The following is an 18,858-nucleotide window of genomic DNA, read 5'->3' as shown; positions in this document are numbered from 1 at the left end:
ACTCATTTCCCCAAAACTACAGCACCTCAGCACGTAATATTTTCAGGGAAGCTTTCTACTATCATTATCTTCAAACTGTGTAAGTTTAGTGTAAATCTGTGGACATTGTGTTTTAAGTCCTACAAAAAGTACATATACCCTTTAATACTGTCACAGCTTCTAGCTTAGATTACCTTGGGTATTTTTTTTATTTTTTGTATGCAGACACACAAGGCCTGTAGGCCACCTCAAGGTGTGGGCTAGAAATCAACTATTTTTTCCAGGGCTGTCGCACCTACTCCTGGGGCTGAAAAGGTTGCCCACCTTTATAGTCCATACGAGTTAGTTTTCAAGTCAACATTTGTTTCCATAACCCTGTTCCTTCTAGTTTTCCAATTTCAAAAGCTTCTAACTATTATTACACAAGCATCGTCGTTCACAAACTATCACCATAACAAAACTCAACATGGATCTTGTACACATTGTCGCTACGGTCACCGTTATTAATAAAACACCATTGATGGCTAAATTTGTACAATTCTTTCCAACTGTAATTAATTGTGCTTCCAATGCGAATAGAACACTGATATACATTCCTTGTTTTGACAAAATACACTACGTGGGTCGGCAAGGCCGTGGTGGCTGATCCCTACCCAGGTCAAAATAACAGTTGAACCCAGTTAACTGGGTCAACTGGTTCAGCTGGATAATGTCCAATTTCCTTTAAAAACCAACTGGTTTGAACTGTGTTCAACTAGGTTAACTATGTTTGTTTGTATAAACCAACCGGTTTTGTCCAATCTATATATAAAACCAACTGGTTTGAACTATGTTCAACCATGTTAACTATGCTTAATTGTATAAACCAACTGGTTTTGTCCAATCTACATATTAAACCACCTGGTTTTAACCATGTTTAACTAGTTTATCAACTGGTTTTCAACAGTTAAACCCAGTTTTAACTAGATTCAACTGGAATTTTGACCTGCCCGCCACAGCGAAGCTTTGTATAGTGTTTTATGTTACAGAAGACGGAGAAGAGTTGAGTGGTCAGAAGTTACCTGTCTGGCGTCGGCTGGAGAGGTTGTCATGGCTTCCCACTCGCCCACGTTGACTGAGCTGTATTGGAGGGCCGGCCTGTAAGGGTAAAAACCATCAAGCACAAACAACTCATCAAGATCTTAACATATCATTTGAGGCATTGCATGGTGAGGTATCAATATATATTTGGTTTGCGGTAACACCATGTGTGTATCTACTTATTGCCAAGTAGAGTTTGTTCTTTAGAGAACCGTCTTGCTATATATTCTACTACCCCGGAGTTGATTTATCGGATTGTTTGGGAGACTTCATAGTTCTGAAAAGACTAGAACAAGCTAGTCGAAACGTTGAGACCAATTTAAGACCTCACTCCGCGGTAGTGCAGTTAATCACGATCCTATAAGCTAAAATAGTAGTCCCAGCCAATTTTCTATACCTTCCGCCTAGGTATATGTAGTAGTGAAAAAAGCAGGACAGTTCGTTTAAGAACTGAGAAGTCCCCGGAAAAATTCGATAAGATCTTAATAGATGTTAAATTTGCATCTTGGATAAAGAATAATCATTTTGGTTCTACCCATATACATTTTGTACACTGATACTCAGCACTTTCCCGAGTTCTCTGTGAAAAACGATATATATGAGTTAAACCAAAATGAATGAGTGTTTGCAATCGGCATTATCGATTATTATTATTAATAAAGGTTTTCTGGAGTGAGTGATGACAACTGCAATAAGCACCAAAAAAAGTATGGAATGTCTACTTGAAAAATCAGCATGCACTCGGACAACTAGAGCCTGATTTCATAAAGCAGCTAAGCACAAAATTTTCTTAAAGTTGCTTAGTACAGAAAAATCTTGCTTAGCAGAAATGGGTTACCAGCCCTAATGTCATTTCATGTGGTGTGTGGACCTTGTGGCTGGTACCCTACTTGCTTTTGCTAAGCAAGTACGTCCGCTTCTCTGCAGTTTAATGAAATCGGGGCCTAGGTGAGTTATGCAGAAGAAGCTAAGCATGAAATGTTAGATTCTGTCTCTGGCAATCAACTACATGAATGCTGCTTGAACAATAAATGCACCCCCCCCCAAAAAAAAAAAAAAAAGTCTGTGTGGTTAAGCTGTTGGTTTGAATGTCAGAGTTAGCCAACAACTAAAAGTTTTCAGAAAAATTCTTAAATTGCTTCTCTTCATCTAGGATTATAACTGGCCATGTCTAAGGGCCGAGATTTGTATTTTGCTCAAAGATGCAATCAGGTCCCAAATTCAAGGCACTGCTTACTGCCAACCATGGAATTTTGAGCTTACATTGCTCTATTATGAGATCCTATGGGCTGTAAGCGCAGAATTCACAGTAAGCAAGAGCCACAAAAATGAACCAGGGTTAGACTGCTTATTACAAACTTCCCGTATGATCCAATATTTCTCCATTTGGTAACACACCCCAAAAACACAATTTTTTTCATTGATTCTTCACTATCTTCATCAAACATATTTTGGGGTCTGAATAAATATCCAGTACATTACATTCTCAAAGAGCATAAAGCCCTGTTCATTCTTCCTGCCAATGCGATACAAATGTTGACGTCACAGCCATGTTTTCGCTGCAGATGTTTCGCAGGAGTTGAGCACATTTCAACTGATGCGAAATATTCATTGCGAATTTGTGACATCAAATTTTGTATCGCATTCGCATTGCATTCGCATTTGCAGGAAGTATATGAACCGGGTTTTATTCCCAGGTTTATTTTCAGAGCAATTTCAGATTTCTCCCGGGAAATTTTTCTGGATGTTGTCGGTTTTTTTTAAATTTCTTTTTTTGATAAGTCTACTTACATCATCATTTCCCCGACTGGTGAGGACTGACATGGAGCTAGCTCGTTTCATGCTGTAAAAAGCAAGGAGAGGAAGGCAGGGGAATGGGCAACGTTAGAATTAGAACACAGATAAAAAACATCTCGCTTTGTTAGTTGATTCAAGAACTACTCACATGCAATTACAGGATGTCGAACCAAAACAAAAAATCAGATGTTTGTGTTTTTTCTTCGGCGGAATTAACTTCAACACTACAACATCATCCACATGTTTTCCAGTTGAAAAATCTCCTGTTGTTTAAAAACCAAACTCACGATACCAAGTATATCTGGCAGGTTTGGAGTCAAACAACAAATTAGAGCTGAGAAGAGCAGGGATTGAAAGAGATCAAGTGATGGCGGCGACTACAGGAGTGCGCCCCCATTACAATTTGAGGATGAGGCAGCCACAGACTCAAGTCTTTGCTGAATGATGATGATCAAATTATGGAATTTATTTGCTAGAAATGCCCTTCATATTGTTACTTTCAAAAAAAACTTCAAGGTGTTGGCTACAATTTGTTTTTCTTCAGAGGCCGTCGCCACCTACTCCTAGGGCTGAAACAGGGTTACCCCTTTAAAAGTCCATACGGATGTAGGCTTGAGTTCTGCACATATCTCGCATGAAGTTGGAGGAGTACAGTGGATTATGTTGCAGGTTTGACGTTAAACAACACAATATGGAGGTGGCCCGTTGTGACTTATTAGTCAGAATTGAAGCAAAGCATTTATCAGATGAAGAGCAATGAGCATTTTGGACGGTTTCAATTTGGAACACGTGTAGGAAGTTCGGTAGTTGTTCATTTTCACCAATTCCAATATATGGATGAAAAATGAAGAACAAACTCATAACTTTTTCAGTGACATTTCACCACTACACTAGTGGCTTCATCAGACATGTGTAGGAAGTTACGGAAACAACCAACACCAATCCTACATCATCTAAGATTGATCTTTTTTAAATCAAGACGTTTAATAATCGACAAAATTGGCAATCACTTGTGGGAGTTTTGAAACTGCTTAACTGTACACCTTTTTTTTTCAGCCTTTAAAAAAGACTCTGCTGTGTTTGAAAAACGGAGAGCACTCCCAGTTTTCCAAACCATACAGCCCTTAAATACTGAAACAGAGACATGACTGTCTCTTTTTTTTCTTTTTTTTTTCCCGTCAAAATGCTCGATTGTTCTTCATCTTTTCTTGATCTTTGTTTTGCTTGACCCTCTCAAAGATTGACAAATATTTGACCGTGAGGAACATAAGCCAACTTCATGACTACTGGTGATAGTTCTTTCTCATCCAATTGTTAAAGACACTGGACACTATTGGTAATTGTCTTCTCACTTGGTGTATCTCAACATATGCATCAAATAACAAACCTGTGAAATTTGAGCTCAATTGGTCGTCGAATTGGCGAGATAATAATGGGGAAAAAACACCCTTGTCACACCAAATTGTGTGCCTTCAGATGCTTGATTTCAAGACCTCAAATTCTAAATCTGAGGTCTCGAAATCAAATTCATGGAAAATTACTTCTTTCTCAAAAACTACGTTACTTTAGAGGGAGCCGTTTCTCACAATGTTTTATACTACCGACAGCTCTCCATTACTCATTACCAAGTAAGGTTTTATGCTAATAATTATTTTGAGTAGTTACCAATAGTGTCCACTGCCTTTAAAGATTAGTGGGATAATGATAAAGATCTCAACTTAAAATCGCCTTATTTCTCGCAAAAGTTTCTATCTTGGTATATCATCACATTTTTAAACAAACAAAGAAATATGACAAGATACTTTATAATAAAAAAAAGAACTTAATATATTTATATATACAATCAGCTGAATGTTCTCTGTACAATTAAAATGAAAATTCATGCACTTTGGATCGGTCTGGAATCCAAAAGAAATATATCCACTGAAAATAAAATGTGACCAAATAAATATAAAAAATTACACAAACAGGCAGAAATTCTGCATTATCTCATTATCGTTCAATAAGAAACTTATTATGTAACAACAAAATAACCTTTCCAAGAGGTGATAATTACAAGACTTACTCCTATTCCTAAATGAATATCTTTTCCTTAAATCCAATTAGCGACCATTTTAAGTTATATCTGCATATAATCTGAACATGTCCCTAATTTCTCATGAAGTTTGTGAGACTACAATGAAAATGAGAGACCAACAAAATGCTTGCAATAACCCTTATGATTGTAATATTGAAATAGGATTTGTAAATTTGTAAAGCGGACATATAATGTGGAGAGGTTTGTTAGTACATGAGTAGGTTTCATAACTTTGAATGGTAAGAATTGTGTTGTAACACCAAGTTCTTGAGTTTGCTTTGTACCTTTGTAACTTTGCATAGTTGAGACTCAATCTAGTAAGGTGTGTAGTAACACCATATACTTGGTAACTTTGCATGGTGGAGATACAATGTAGCGAGGTTTGTGGTAATGCCATGTATGAGAAGAATTTGAAACTTTGCATGGTGGAGATGTAATTTCTTTTGTATGCAAGTCGCCAGACACACGAGGTCTGAAGGCCACTTCAAGGTGTGGGCTACAATGGTTTTTTTTTCAGAGGCTGTTGCCACCTACTCCTAGAGCTGAAACAGGGCTACCCCTCTTACAGTCCTATCGGCAATCCGAAGCCTGGCCAGTAGAACAGAAAGCACTACCTCCCTAATTTTACGTAGCAAGTGTCAGAACCGGGATTCAAACCCACGCTCTGCTGATCAAACACCAGAGCTTGAGTCGGGTGCTCTTAACCGCTCGGCCATGTAGCGAGATTTACAGAACACCATGTTCATGTGTAGGATTTGAAAATTTCATGGTGGAGATACCATTTAGTAAAGTTAACAATAACACCATGTACATAAGTGGGACTTGAAACTTTCATGGTGGAGATGTAATGTAGTAAGGTTTGTGGTGACATCATGTACATGAGTAGGGTTTGAAACTTTCATGGTGGAGATACATGTCCCTGTTACCAAGAAGTACTATTGGCGTATTGATTCTTATATCCCTGTATATTTATCCTGGTATGTCTGTATTATATGTCAGTAGGCATGTACTATACCCATTTTTAAACTGAATAAATGTTTCAAGTTACTTCTTTCCTTTTTGAAATTTTTTTTTTTTACAGGATCAATATGTTGGTTGTTGAAAAACACGGCCAGTAATTATCAGCAAATATAGAATTGCATTATACCTAATAAAAAAATATACGTAACCGATTAAAAAAATAAAATAAAAAAGTCACATTTAAATAAAGGTAGAAAATACAAGATGGATGATCATGCCGCCACAAAACTGTTGTACGCACATTCAAATAGTTGGTCATCATTTTAGAGAAACCCGACTATATCCAGATATTGCTCCAGGTGAGGTCACCCCAACCTCTCCATTTCATTGACTCCCCTGAGCCAAGCTAAAGGAGCAATCCCTGCAAAGTAAGCCAGGCGGTGCACATTTTTTCTTTTGCTTTTGATTGCATTCCAGAGACACTTAAAATACAATGTGAGAACACAGAGGGTGGTGCACTATGTGATACACTGGGTAACACTAGGTGTGACACACTGGGTGACACACAGGGTGACACTAGGTGTGACACACAGGGTGATACTAGTACCTCTATAGGAACGGAGAGACTTCTAGAAACTTCTATGTAGTTACTTCTATGCAAACTGGGTCAGGGTGGTACGTGAAATGGGATAAACAAATAGGACGAGAGACAAAAAGAGATAACATTAAGCTTTTTTTTTTCAAGTATGAAGAGAACGAAATTGAAAGACGAAGAACTAGCGAAATTAAAAAACCAATCAAGGCTTCAATAGCCATATTAAAAAACTTAAAGCATTTTTTGATATGTTTGTAATTCATGCAAACTTCTTCAGTTTGAAGGGCAGACTTAAATTTAATTTTTTTTTACAAAAGTTTCAGGCATAAAAAAATGATAACAAAATTGATCTTTTGGGTATCTGATTTCACATTTTTTAAATTTTAATGGGAAGGTCAACAAAATGTCGAAATTTACCCTGTCCATAACATTTGTGGGTGGTAGAAGAGCTTTACTTATCCTTTCTTATCACAGATCTAGAAATTCTTCTTTTACATCCTTACACAAATCTTCTCAGGCTCAGACAGGACTGTCAAGTTTCCACTTTCACGGTTTGTCTATGGTATGTTACTTTGCTCTAAAACATGTTTTTTAAATTTTATAAAAGACGTCAGTTGCTGCCGATTAGTTGGGTGCTGCATGCGGGAAAATGCACGACACAGGAACAAGCAGCTTGACACAGGGTGCAATACCTCAATAAAATCAAGTTTATGTATGTTTCAACATATTTTCAGACAGCAGCTACAAAAAAACGAAAGTTTTTTGTCTTTGCATGAAGTTCTTTTAGCCCATTACTATGAAAACAATTGAAAACTCTTTAACAAAACCTCAGAATTTTTTTCAAGCTAGATTTATGAAGTTGCAAGTATCAACACAGGTCTAATGCGATTGATGTGGAACCCACCCGTGACCATAATTTATGAATATTTGTTTTTAAATGCAGTTACAAAAATTTGTTAAAAGCTCTAAAGAATTTCAGTTTTTTGAACTAGATAATGAAGTTGCAAGTATCAGCACAAGTCTAATGCGCAATGTAGTGGAACCGGTGACCATAATTGATGAGCATTTGTTTGAAATTTCAGAGAAAGCCTAGGGCCGATGTTGGTCATGATTGTAATGGAAGGGTGGAAGAGGCTGGGGGAGGGGCGGGGGAGGTATGCACAATGCCCACCAAACTTTTCAAGACATCATGCAGTGTTGCTATTGCTTCAAAAAACACACCATGCATTTGCAAAGCAATCAAACAGGAGGGGGCTTTGGATATCAAAATAATAAGTACGTGTCACTGAAACTTTGTCTAATTGGTGACTCCCCCTGAACAACTTGAATGCGAATGTGAATAAGTAACTGGTTACCGTTTTCAAGATACTGCTGATGAACAGTATCCTCATTGACATCAAGCTAATGTCGTGTCAGGTCTGATACTTCACGGAGGCAACAAAGGCGATTGCCTCCATGCCCCCTGATCAATGCCCTAGAATTGCTCAAGTAGAAATTCACAATTTGATCATATGATGCCCTTTGCCAAGGAGGAAATGCCTTGGTGCCCTTGCTCTTTCAAAAATGAAGCACATGTGTGGTGTAATGTGTTTAAACATTACAGCAGTGTCACCATTTGACAAAGTTTCTTGGACACTGTAAAACGGCCGAATGAGAAAAACCTAAAATGTTCCATTATGATGAATTAACCCTTTTCAGTTAACAAAGGACCCCCTTCCACAGCCCCACCACAAACAGCCAACTTATTGTGAAGTGTTAAAAAGTACAACAATTCTAGTATTGAGTGAAATAAACAAGAGAGTCAATGCTGTCAAAAAAAAGACTGAAATTGTGCTACAGATCTTGGGAAGTATTTTGAAATGATGGCATTTCCACCTTTCATTAACCCAGGGCTCAATTTCACAAAGCACTAAGATTTATCTTAGGATGAGTTGCCAATATTATTTGATTTGTTCTGTCACACTTTGCTAAGCAGTTCAGAAAGATACACAGTTTAGATCAATCTTAGCTCTATGTGAAATCGTCCCCATGGAATTACAAATTTCATGAAGCTTCCAGGAACAGTATCATTAGTGGAGCAAATTCGAATCAAGAGAAAATTACAACAAACAACGTTCAACAAGTCTGAATTAAGATAAAAGTCTGTTCAAAATATCACATCCCTGATAACTATCAATTCTCAGCAAACATAAAGCTGTAACACACACACTTCCAATTTCATTAAACTTGAGATGAGAGACTAATTGAGAGACGGAAAATATCAAAGGTGAGGTTTTTTGTAGAGCTACACAATATCAGCAGGACTGCAGGAGCACTTTTGGATCATTTGACGTCTTGCACAAATGGCTGATGAATGACAGGAGCTATGCCCACTGACAGGTATGGACGTTGGTTGTGCTACAAAAACTGCTCTGTTATAACTGTTTTCCAGTAACTCCCCATCACTAACCTTCAAGTCACCAGAGTCTATGTAGGTATCCTTAAGAAGTGGGAATACCTAGACTCTGAAGACGTGATCTGCATATGTAAGACAGAGCCACGAACTATGGAGCACCTCCTGAGATGCCCCCTACTAGAGCTAGAATGCAAAACTGAGGACCTTGCAAAGTACAACGATATTGCAAGGAACTGTGTTCAGTTCTGGCTGAAACACTAGTGTGTGGACACGATAAGAAGAAGAAGTCAACACTGGTGGGAAACAACTCTCTAGTATAATTTGTTTTCACCCTTACACCAATGTGTACAAAGCGCTGTATACTTCCCCCGAGTTTGTAGAAGAGAATTCAGGCAAATCACTCGGGTGGGCAATTGCTATGGTGCCCTTTGCAAAGTTCCAATGCAAATGTACAATTGTCCTCGTAGTAGTGCCCCTTAGAAGAGGGCAATTGCTATGGTGCCCTTTGCAAAGTTCCAATGCAAATGTTCAATTGTCCTCGTAGTAGTGCCCCTTAGAAGAGGGCAATTGCTGTGCCCCTCCAAGAGTGAAGTTCAAGACCTCAACTGGAATGGACTGACAACACCAATATTCCAAACACACAACCTTGATGCAGTTTGTAGAATGGAATGTGATGAAAGTTGAAAATTCATGAAAAATGACTTGCAGGCTTGGAGTCCCCTTATTTTAGACACCAAACCTCCAGGGGGTAACAGACTCAGTGCATCACCAGAAATACAAATCTACAGGTTTGGACTCAATGTGGACTACATGTATTTCTTTTTCTCCCGCTGGTTACTTAAAAAAATTACAATGCTCAAGGAAATTTTGAAAACAAATCTTGAAAAAATCAGGAAAAATACTGCGAAATCAAACACACGGTTTTAGTGCAGATTTTTCTCAAAGTAAAGACCAGGGGCAAGAGACACTGCTGACTAAAACACGACTGAAACTGGGATCCAGATCTTAGGAGGTACATGAGGTGTCAACGATCAATTCTCGGCATCCAGTGGTTCCACTCCGTCAACAACAATGAGGTCACCCAAAGAACATGTCTGCCCCCCATCAACCAACTGATTCACCGCCGCCCTCTGCCTTCTTCGGTCATGTCGCTCGCCTAGCTGAGGACATCCCAGCTAAAAAGGCTCACCATCAAGGAGAGGCCTAGCACCGGCTCCTGGCTGGAAGAGACCTAGAGGTCGCCCTTGATCATCCTGGGCCAACTAACTTGGCCGGCCTAGCGAAATCGACCACATGTGCCGTGAGGCTGTAGGATGTGGACAAAGGAGATCGGCGCGACGAACCCTTGCTGTCTTTGTGGTCGATTGATAACCCTTGAGTTACAGAGTCCAAGGGGCTTTTGGGAACGGTATCCTCAGTGCTCAAGAAGTAGATCAAAGAGACTTGGGTTTTTTGGAGAAAAACACACCATTTTCAGTTTCCAAGGCAGAATAAAGAAAGTCTGAAATATCTCATCCCTGAAAGATCGCTTGATCCATTCCATTAAATCAAAACTCAAAAGTAACCTCAGCAAATCTCAAACATAAAAAAATCCACCATCTGGTACTTGGCCATTCATCCCGACCAACATTCTCTAAAAGACAAAATCAGCTTGCCACATGAAACAAAAAGACGACCAATTGAATTTAAAATATAAAAAAGTACAACAAAATAACCTCTTGGAGAACTAATGATTAATCTCCGATGTTCAACTCTTCTTCTTTGCGTTTGATCCTCCACATGGAACTTTATAGCCAAAGCGTTTACAACTAACTGTTAATTCTTAAAAAGTGAGAAAGTCAATGATCCAAAGAAGTTTAGAATTGTTTTTAGAAGAAAAGAAAAAAACTTATAACTTATTGCTGAGGAACTGATAAAATCTGAATGAGTAAATCAACAAGCAAGAAGAAAAAAAATGTTTTCAGACAAATTTGAAATCGCTGCAAAAGGAAACTGATTGATAAATAACTTACATGAATAACAAGAAATAAAATGGAGAAAAAAATAATAACACATGTATCTCTGGAATGCTTGCAAAAGGTGCACAGTGCTCAATATAAAAAAAAAGGTGTGATTTTGTTCTGATGTACATACATACATTCAACACACAAATTACACGTACACAGAAAAAAATATAGTAGTGCTACTTCTAAAACAGTTCAAAAATCTTCAACAAAAAAACTTTGTTACGACAAAATGTTGACAAGTTTCCTCATGATGTATTTACGAGATTGTTTGTCAAGATTTGTCTCTTCAACAACAAGCGCAATATTAAAAGACAACTGACTAAACTGGCACACAAAACACAGATAGAGAACATGGAAGAAGAAACTCCGTGGAAATCTAGAAGCTTCGACAAGAACAGAAAAAGATGACCCACTTGCACTTTAAGTATATCCCTTAAAAATAAGAGGACGAATAGCAAATAAGTGTTTACACTTTAAGCATCATTCCATGATGTAATGTTAGAAGTATTCTTAAGGTTCTTAATCTTTTGATATGCATAAGTTTTTGTAAAAGCCCTTTCAGACGGCAGTTATTAAACAAGGGTCCCTTGCTTTATTTTAGCATGGTTGCACAACTTTACCAATTGAAACCTCATGTGAAAAGGACAAGAATGTTGATACTGTCCGCAAATGAGATCAAACTAGGGACCTTGGACAGTTTAAACAAGGGAGCCCTGCTAAATTGCTGTCATGTGAGAAGGATACCCTTCTACATACAATTCAGCTGTTGTCCAGCTTACTTGATGATTAATTTGGGATTGCCCGCTTCAAAGTGAGCTTTAGCACATGAATCGTTATCTAAGTTTTGCAAAGATTCCATAATTTCGCTTAGATGGGCAGATGTGAATAAATTTCAGAGTAACAAATGTTTTGTGTTTTTTTCATCAATATTTGGGTAACTACTTAGCAACGCTGTGCAGACACAACTAGTTTCAGACAATGACTTGGGTAAATTAGGAAATCAAACTTATTCATGTTAGTATTTCTTCTCTTCAAACTTAAGCTTCCTTTTAGTTTTAACAACGTTTAGCAGTTGAATTTTTTTTCAAATATGTTTATGGGAAAGAACAAACAATCTGTCAAGCAAACCCCCTTAAAAAATGTAATGTAATTTCATGCTTCTTCCATGTTCAGTAACATCACTTTTCACTGGATTTCAAGTTTGATTGAATCACTATGACAACACAATACTTGGATGATCGTTCCATTACACGAAGCCACTCACCCCGATTTCACCATATCCACAAAATCATCAAAAATGTCGGACCTTTGGGTCGTGCAAAAGTTAAGATAAGCATGAAACAGCTCAGTAAAAAGTACCAATGCATCCAACCTTAACTCTTACTATTTGTAAATATTTCTAGAAAACTAATCACAGTAAAAAAAAAAAATTAAGGCGGTCTTGTTGAAGCACACTGGTTGGTTTTATTTTTTAAAAAGGACAGAGAAAAACTTCTACAATAAGAGCAAAATATCTAAGCGTAGAAATTGGCAAAATTCTAGTTTTCGGAGGTAACTTTTCGAGTCCTTGCAAAAGAAAAAGTAGCTATACTTTTTTGACATCGTCATAAAATTAGTAGAAAAGATATCGGTTAATGCTGTTTAACAGCCAATTAGGTAAAAATTGTTGCATAGCTAAATAGACGCTTAAAGATAAAATGGCTGAAGGCTTGGACACGATTTATTCATTACACTTCTACGGCTCAGACGTAGGTCTTTTAGTCTAATGTGAATGAAGTCCTTTTTTTTTTAGTAATAGAATGTTAATACACTATCCACCATAAACAAAACCACACTATGAGTTAAGTACAAGTTTCTATGGAAGAGAGTAATGTAATGAGATATGTCACTGTTACACTGCTGTCACTACACTAACTATATATTCACTGACAAAGAGCTTTAGCTAGATTGAACTGGGGAAGGTTATATACACGCCCTAGCTATGGGTACCTCCTTTGCACTGTTGCATGTTTGAAGCTCAAAGGCACTGGACACGCTTGGTAATTGTCAAAGACCAGTGTTCTCACTTGGTGTTTCCCAACATATGCATCAAATAACAAATCCGTGAACATTTGGGCTGAACAGGTCATCAAAGTTGCAAGAAGATACATCCTTATTCCAAAAATTTGTGAGCTTTCAGATGCCTGAGAAATTCTTTCTCAGACATGTCAGATTCAAATATTTAAGTGAGAAGTTACCTCTTTCTCAAGAACAATGTGACTTCGGAGGAAGTCGTTTCTCACAATGTTTTATACCGTCAACAGCTCTATGTTGCTCATTACCAAGTAAGTTTTTATGCTAACAATTATATTGAGAAATTACCAAACATGTCCGGGCCTTTAACCCCTACCAGTGAACCCATTATGGTGAGATGACAAGTTCAGCCAAAACCATTTGACTGGCTTGGCTTTGTGCAGTGATTTGGATTTTCTGTGATTATGTTAATACACATGTATAACCAACCCGACCCCCTCCCCCCCAACCAGGAGGTTTGTGGAATCACCCATAGCCAGGACTTTGCACTACAAGGCAAAACAATAAGGCCTCTATCTCGTGGCCTGAGTGTACAACAGGCACACTGACGGCTACACAAAAGGTACCACCACAGCTGGATTTAAACTACAGGTAATATTTTGTTTTTCAAGATTCAGTGTTCAGTTCACTAAAAACATCCCCAGCGCCAAACGGGTTGTAGGCCCTGAGCAGTGACTTAACGGGCGGGAAGCTATGTCTATAGAAACTTGGGTTAATAGGGTGACAATGAGCAGACGCAGATACGCACCCTCCTTCATCCTCCGACTCCCGCCCCTTCAATTTGTTCAAGAGTCTGGTGCTACTGCGACGGACCGACGCCCGGAGCTTGGACAGTGAGCCGCTACGTTTCAGGCCGTTCTCATTCTGAAGTTATTGGGAAGTTTAAACGAACAGGATAAAAAAACAAAAAACACATTCCAAAACAAGTTCAGAGATTTTGTACAAATCTAATACAGAGAAAGAGAGAGAGTTGGGATGAAAAATGCAATCAATCGGATAAAACAACCTAAACAATGTGGTGGCAGAAGTATGAGAGAAAAAAGTGTGCGGCATTCGTTATTTCATGCACTACAAGCTGAAAGTAAAAAAAGAAAACGAAGGAAGAGAGATTAAAATATGACCTGAAAAGGAAAAACAAAATCAGCATTTTCAATGATCAAGAAACCTGCAGGGTTTTTGGCGGGCTTTTTCGCAGTCATTGTAAACAAAAAGTCCAATATATACAATTCAATCAAAGCAAATACATGCAATGGGAGACTTTGGAATGCGATTTTGCAGCAGACTTACTAGGTTCATTCCACAGAGTTATATATAAGAACTAGAGGGCGCACTGGCCTCGATACGCGGCCGGTGTGCGGCCATTTATTAAGTTGACAAAACAGCATCGCATAGCGTTATCATAACACACACATCAACGTGCACTTCATATTCAACGCGGCGTACAACATTCTTACAAAATGGCGCACATGTCTCCTAGTGGTCCCGTCGCGTTTGTGCACGTACATGTAGCATCACCATTGCGCCTTCTAGTCATGCTAGTTCTTATTTATAACTCTATGGTGCATTCCCACTAGTTCTGAGCCTGCTCACGTATCCCAAAACAATAATTTCAGCGGAGAAGTCTGTTACCACCTTGTTTTCCCAAAAGTCTCCCATTCTTTTGACCCTTAATCAAGTTACACTAGAATTCTCATTAGAAATGTTGTGATATATACCTGTACAAAAAGAGACATTTTAATATACATTTCTACCACCCTTTCTTTTACAAGAATTACATTCCTGCTACATATAATTAACTGTTTGTTCAAAAGCAAACAAACTGTCAGTCCTCAATGGATATTGAGAAACATATAAATTGAACACTGTATTGTTTACAACATGCATTGAATTTATAATTCATTGTATCATTTATCAGATTGTAGGCATCCATACATGCCAAAGTGTATTTATCATTGATCAGTAAACAGTTGTAGGATAGTCGGCATGCAATCTAAATCTCATGTCAACAGTGACATATATGAATGCATAGCACTCAGATACAGTGTCAGAAGTGGGATAGAAAATGTCTAGACACGACTTCCTCATTTATTTATCTAGCATGTAATTTAATTAACTTTTTTTTTCAAGGAGGGTTTCTAAATGACAAAGCTTAACAATGCGTTGGTTTGGGCTGAACCATGGAGCAATAAACTGTGTTTAGCTTCTGTCTGGACACTTAATGAAGAAGATGGAGGGGTCGAGTGACTTTTGAAAGATGACGTCAATTTCATTTTTTTGTTTAAATGTGATACTTTTGTTCTGGGAAAGTTACAATATATTTGCTTCAGAGGGACTGTATAAATGCATATCTTCGTAGGGGTAAAACAGCAACAAATGGTGGGATCCGATTTTGCTGCAACCGAAGTACACCTTTGTGAAAGCAGGTCTGGTTCCTTGTTCACCATTATGACACAACATGGCTGACAATCATTACAACCGCAAATACAAAAAACACACTACCCGTCTTTTTTTCTAGTATTCCAAAAACCTTTGACAAGCATACCTCTACCATAAATACATAAACTCAACCTAAACTCACAACGAACACAAACAATTTTTTCGTTGTTTTGAGTATAAATTCTTTAAAAAAACTACTGCAAAGCTTTATAGCATGTTAGTATCTGTCATGCATGTAGAGTAGCTACAATTATTTCAGGCACTTTGCTTCGTTTGCTTTGTTGCGTTGAGCTTTTTAAATTTTGCTTCTTTGTGGTTCATGCAGAACAATGCATATATGTTCATGGAGGGGAGGTACAAAGCATGATTTAGCACATGCTACATGTACAAACACAAGCATTCACTCATAAAAGTTGCATTCTAAAATTGTTGTCACATTCGCTTGGATTTCAAACAAAAGAAAAAACTGACCATGCTGGCTGCATCGCATTTCAACCCAAAGAAATCTCACATTTCTGAGTAATGAAGAAAAGTTCATTCATTGTCAACAGCAAAACAACTTCACGGATTAGATTGGCTCAGTGGTTTCTTTCCCTGCCTTTCTGTTGACCCCCGTTTGGATCCCAGACCCTGGTTTGGATCATGGACCCTGGTTTGAATCCCAGACCTTGGTTTGGATCCAGACCCTGGTTTGGATTCAGACCCTGGTATGAATCCCAGACCTTGGTTTGGATCCCAGACCTTGGTTTGGATCCAGACCCTGGTTTGAATCCCAGACCCTATTTGGATCATGGACCCTGGTTTGAATCCCAGACCCTATTTGGATCATGGACCTTGGTTTGGATCCAGACCCTGGTTTGAATCCCAGACCCTGGTTAGAATCCCAGACCCTATTTGGATCATGGACCCTAGGGTTCCAAGCCCGGAACCGTGGTTCTGGGACCCTCGACCCTGGTTCGAATCCTGGATAAGACCCATGCAGTGAAATGGGTTTGGCTTTCAGTCTATACCTGATTGTGGTGGGTGTTTTCTCCCACATCTATATGTAATACTGAACATTTCTTCATCATCTTCTACTTATCTCTGTGCTTTTCAACGTATATCAAGTCAAATAATTTTGCTCACAAACATTCAGCCATAATTACAGCTCTGTGGAGAAGGGGCAGCCAAAATATATTTTTAAAATGTGATGCTTATGTTTCTTAGCCTCTCCAAAGAATTTGAACAGATTTCTAGGATTTATTTATGTCGGACTAACATAATTTGTTTTTTGTTTGTATTTTGGGGTTTTCCTTTCTTTTCAACTTATTGCTGCCTTCAACCAAATTAAACTCAACAAAATAAACACAAAGACAAAAACCAATTGACAGATGCAAGACAACATAATTTCCAGACAAATGTTGCACTCCTAACAACCACATACCAAGCAACTCGTCTTGCTTTGTAAAAAAATCTGTTTCTGTAATTGCTGACTTGACGCTGATTTAAAAAAATGGCATGCCCCAATTTTTGTTTATTTTTTTCCTTCAAATAAAGCAACAGAAAAAATGTTCACCTCTGGCTTAAGAAAATCCCACAGTCCCGCCAGAATTAGAAAATGATTAGGTTTATAATGGAGTAAGTTCTTTGATGTGTGAAGAAATTTGCCATTTAGATTTGGATAAAATAAACTCAGAGCAGAGCCACTGTATCCCAGAGAACCTCCCTCTAAATGTTCACAAAAGTCAGCATCAAAATTAACTCTGAATTCCCTTCCAATTTAAGCAGAGTGGAATTCCATTAGAAACGGAAGCCGCTCCAATTTATTAATTTCATCATTTTAATACGACCTGCTCTGACCACCCAAGGCATACCTGCCAACATAGCAGAGTCAGTATAAGGGACACTGGCCAGATGTGTGTCTAGGCACCAACACCTACAGTCTGTGAGTAGATGTGCGCAAAGACACAAATGGGCATGAAACAAAATAATTCAAAATTGGATTCAGGCATTTGTAACATCACGAAAGTTAAGATCATGGCCATCAGTTAGTATGAAAGACAGTTTCGTTACCAAATTCACATCAAATGTTTTAGTTGCATATTTTAATATTACAAGATTTTCAGAATTAGGGACTGTCCCTATTTTTTGACTTTGGAATTCTCCAAATTAGGGACGGTCCCTTGAAAATAGGGACAGTTGGAAGGTATGCCGAGGTGAATTAACAATTCTGCCGATCCGCTAGATGCAACGTGAACCAATAAACTAAACAAGCATGCATTGATGCTACCGGGCGTGTGCACATTTTACAATGCCTTGCTACACTCACACCAGTTTTTAATAAAAGAATGTCTTGTAGAATCGTCGCTGAAATAAAAAAATCATAGTTAATAGAACAATCAAAGACAGCCGACAAGTGCAGCCGTAAACATTTTAACAAAACACAAAAACACTCCTAACCTGGAAGAAGAATAAATTCTACAAAACAAAACAAAATAAAAGAACTTTCGTTTTAGCATGAGTGCTAATAGTACATGTACACAGTAGTCCAGAGCAGGTGTCACATGCATAGCATTTGGATGATCAATTCAATTTGTAATACACACATCAAATACAGGAATTCCACAACAGTTTATACACAAGTTTTTCAAATTGATTTCATAAAAAGTTATTAACTTTACTTATTTTTTCTATAAGTACCTACAAAAGAAACCATATTAAAATGGAACCAAATTTGAAAGGGAAGGAATGGATTGTCTCATATTTGAATGTTCAGAAGAAACACTGCCCCCTTTGCATTTAATAATCATCTGAACTATTTTCATTGCTATGTTTTTCTTTCCAAAGGTTTGCATATTGAACCTCAACAGAATGCGTCAGATAAATTCATACAAATGTGGTGCGATCAAGTTAAATGAGAGTTTGTCAGTAATATTAGTATTATGGAAAAACACGCCAAAACAGGCCAAGAGGGGTGACATTTTTCAAAAAGAAAATTTGTGTAAATTTAAATGCTACAGTACAAAATAATTTATTTTGTATTGGCAAGTTCCTTCAAAAAGGGGTTAAAATTAGCATGAGACAAAATTCATCCATGGATTTTTAATAAACAACTGACTTCAAACCCCCTTTTCTCAGTTCTTTTCTCTCAAATCTCATGGTGTTTTCTCCTTGCATAAACCAAAGGTAGTATCAACATGGGGTTTTAACAGAATCAAGCATAGATTATGCTCTTTTCAAATGTACAACAAAATGGAAATTTACATGCGTTGACAAACAACTTTATTTTGCTTAATCGCATCACAAATGAGACCTGCTTTAAGCCCAAAACTTGAGTTCTGAGTTTTTCATGAAGGGTTAGAATGCCGGGTTCATAAACGTGCAGCTTCGCCCTTGTTCATTAAAAAAGAAAAAAAATTATTTTGAAAAAACAATCGTTAAAAATACAAAGGGTTAGCAATGTTCCTTTGATGAACCAAGG

At 37.8% G+C, this 18,858-nt stretch overlaps 1 protein-coding gene across 8 annotated transcripts in view; it reads right to left on the bottom strand.

Annotated features, from left to right (window-relative positions):
• Positions 1-330: 330 nt before the first annotated feature.
• The window catches only part of LOC117294710 (kinesin light chain-like), a 53,280-nt gene continuing 34,752 nt past the window's right edge, over positions 331-18,858 (bottom strand). For 3 of the 8 annotated variants that reach the window (XM_033777233.1, XM_033777225.1, XM_033777240.1), the window contains exons 13-16: positions 13,711-13,826; positions 12,154-12,195; positions 2,851-2,902; positions 331-1,116 (exon numbers count right to left, since the gene is read on the bottom strand). In XM_033777233.1, coding sequence (XP_033633124.1) covers positions 1,030-1,116; positions 2,851-2,902; positions 12,154-12,195; positions 13,711-13,826 — 297 coding nt within the window. In that variant the 3' untranslated portion in view covers positions 331-1,029. Of the gene's footprint in view, positions 1,117-2,850; positions 2,903-6,500; positions 6,556-12,153; positions 12,196-13,710; positions 13,827-18,858 lie in introns of those variants that run through there. The other 5 variants (XM_033777261.1, XM_033777269.1, XM_033777254.1 and 2 more) reach the window with 4 other exon arrangements.

Source organism: Asterias rubens, chromosome 1 (assembly GCF_902459465.1).
Source record: "Asterias rubens chromosome 1, eAstRub1.3, whole genome shotgun sequence".
Taxonomy (NCBI): Eukaryota; Metazoa; Echinodermata; class Asteroidea; order Forcipulatida; family Asteriidae; genus Asterias; species Asterias rubens.
The sequence above is the reverse complement of the archived record's forward strand: the minus strand, read 5'-3'. Positions and strand labels throughout refer to the sequence as shown.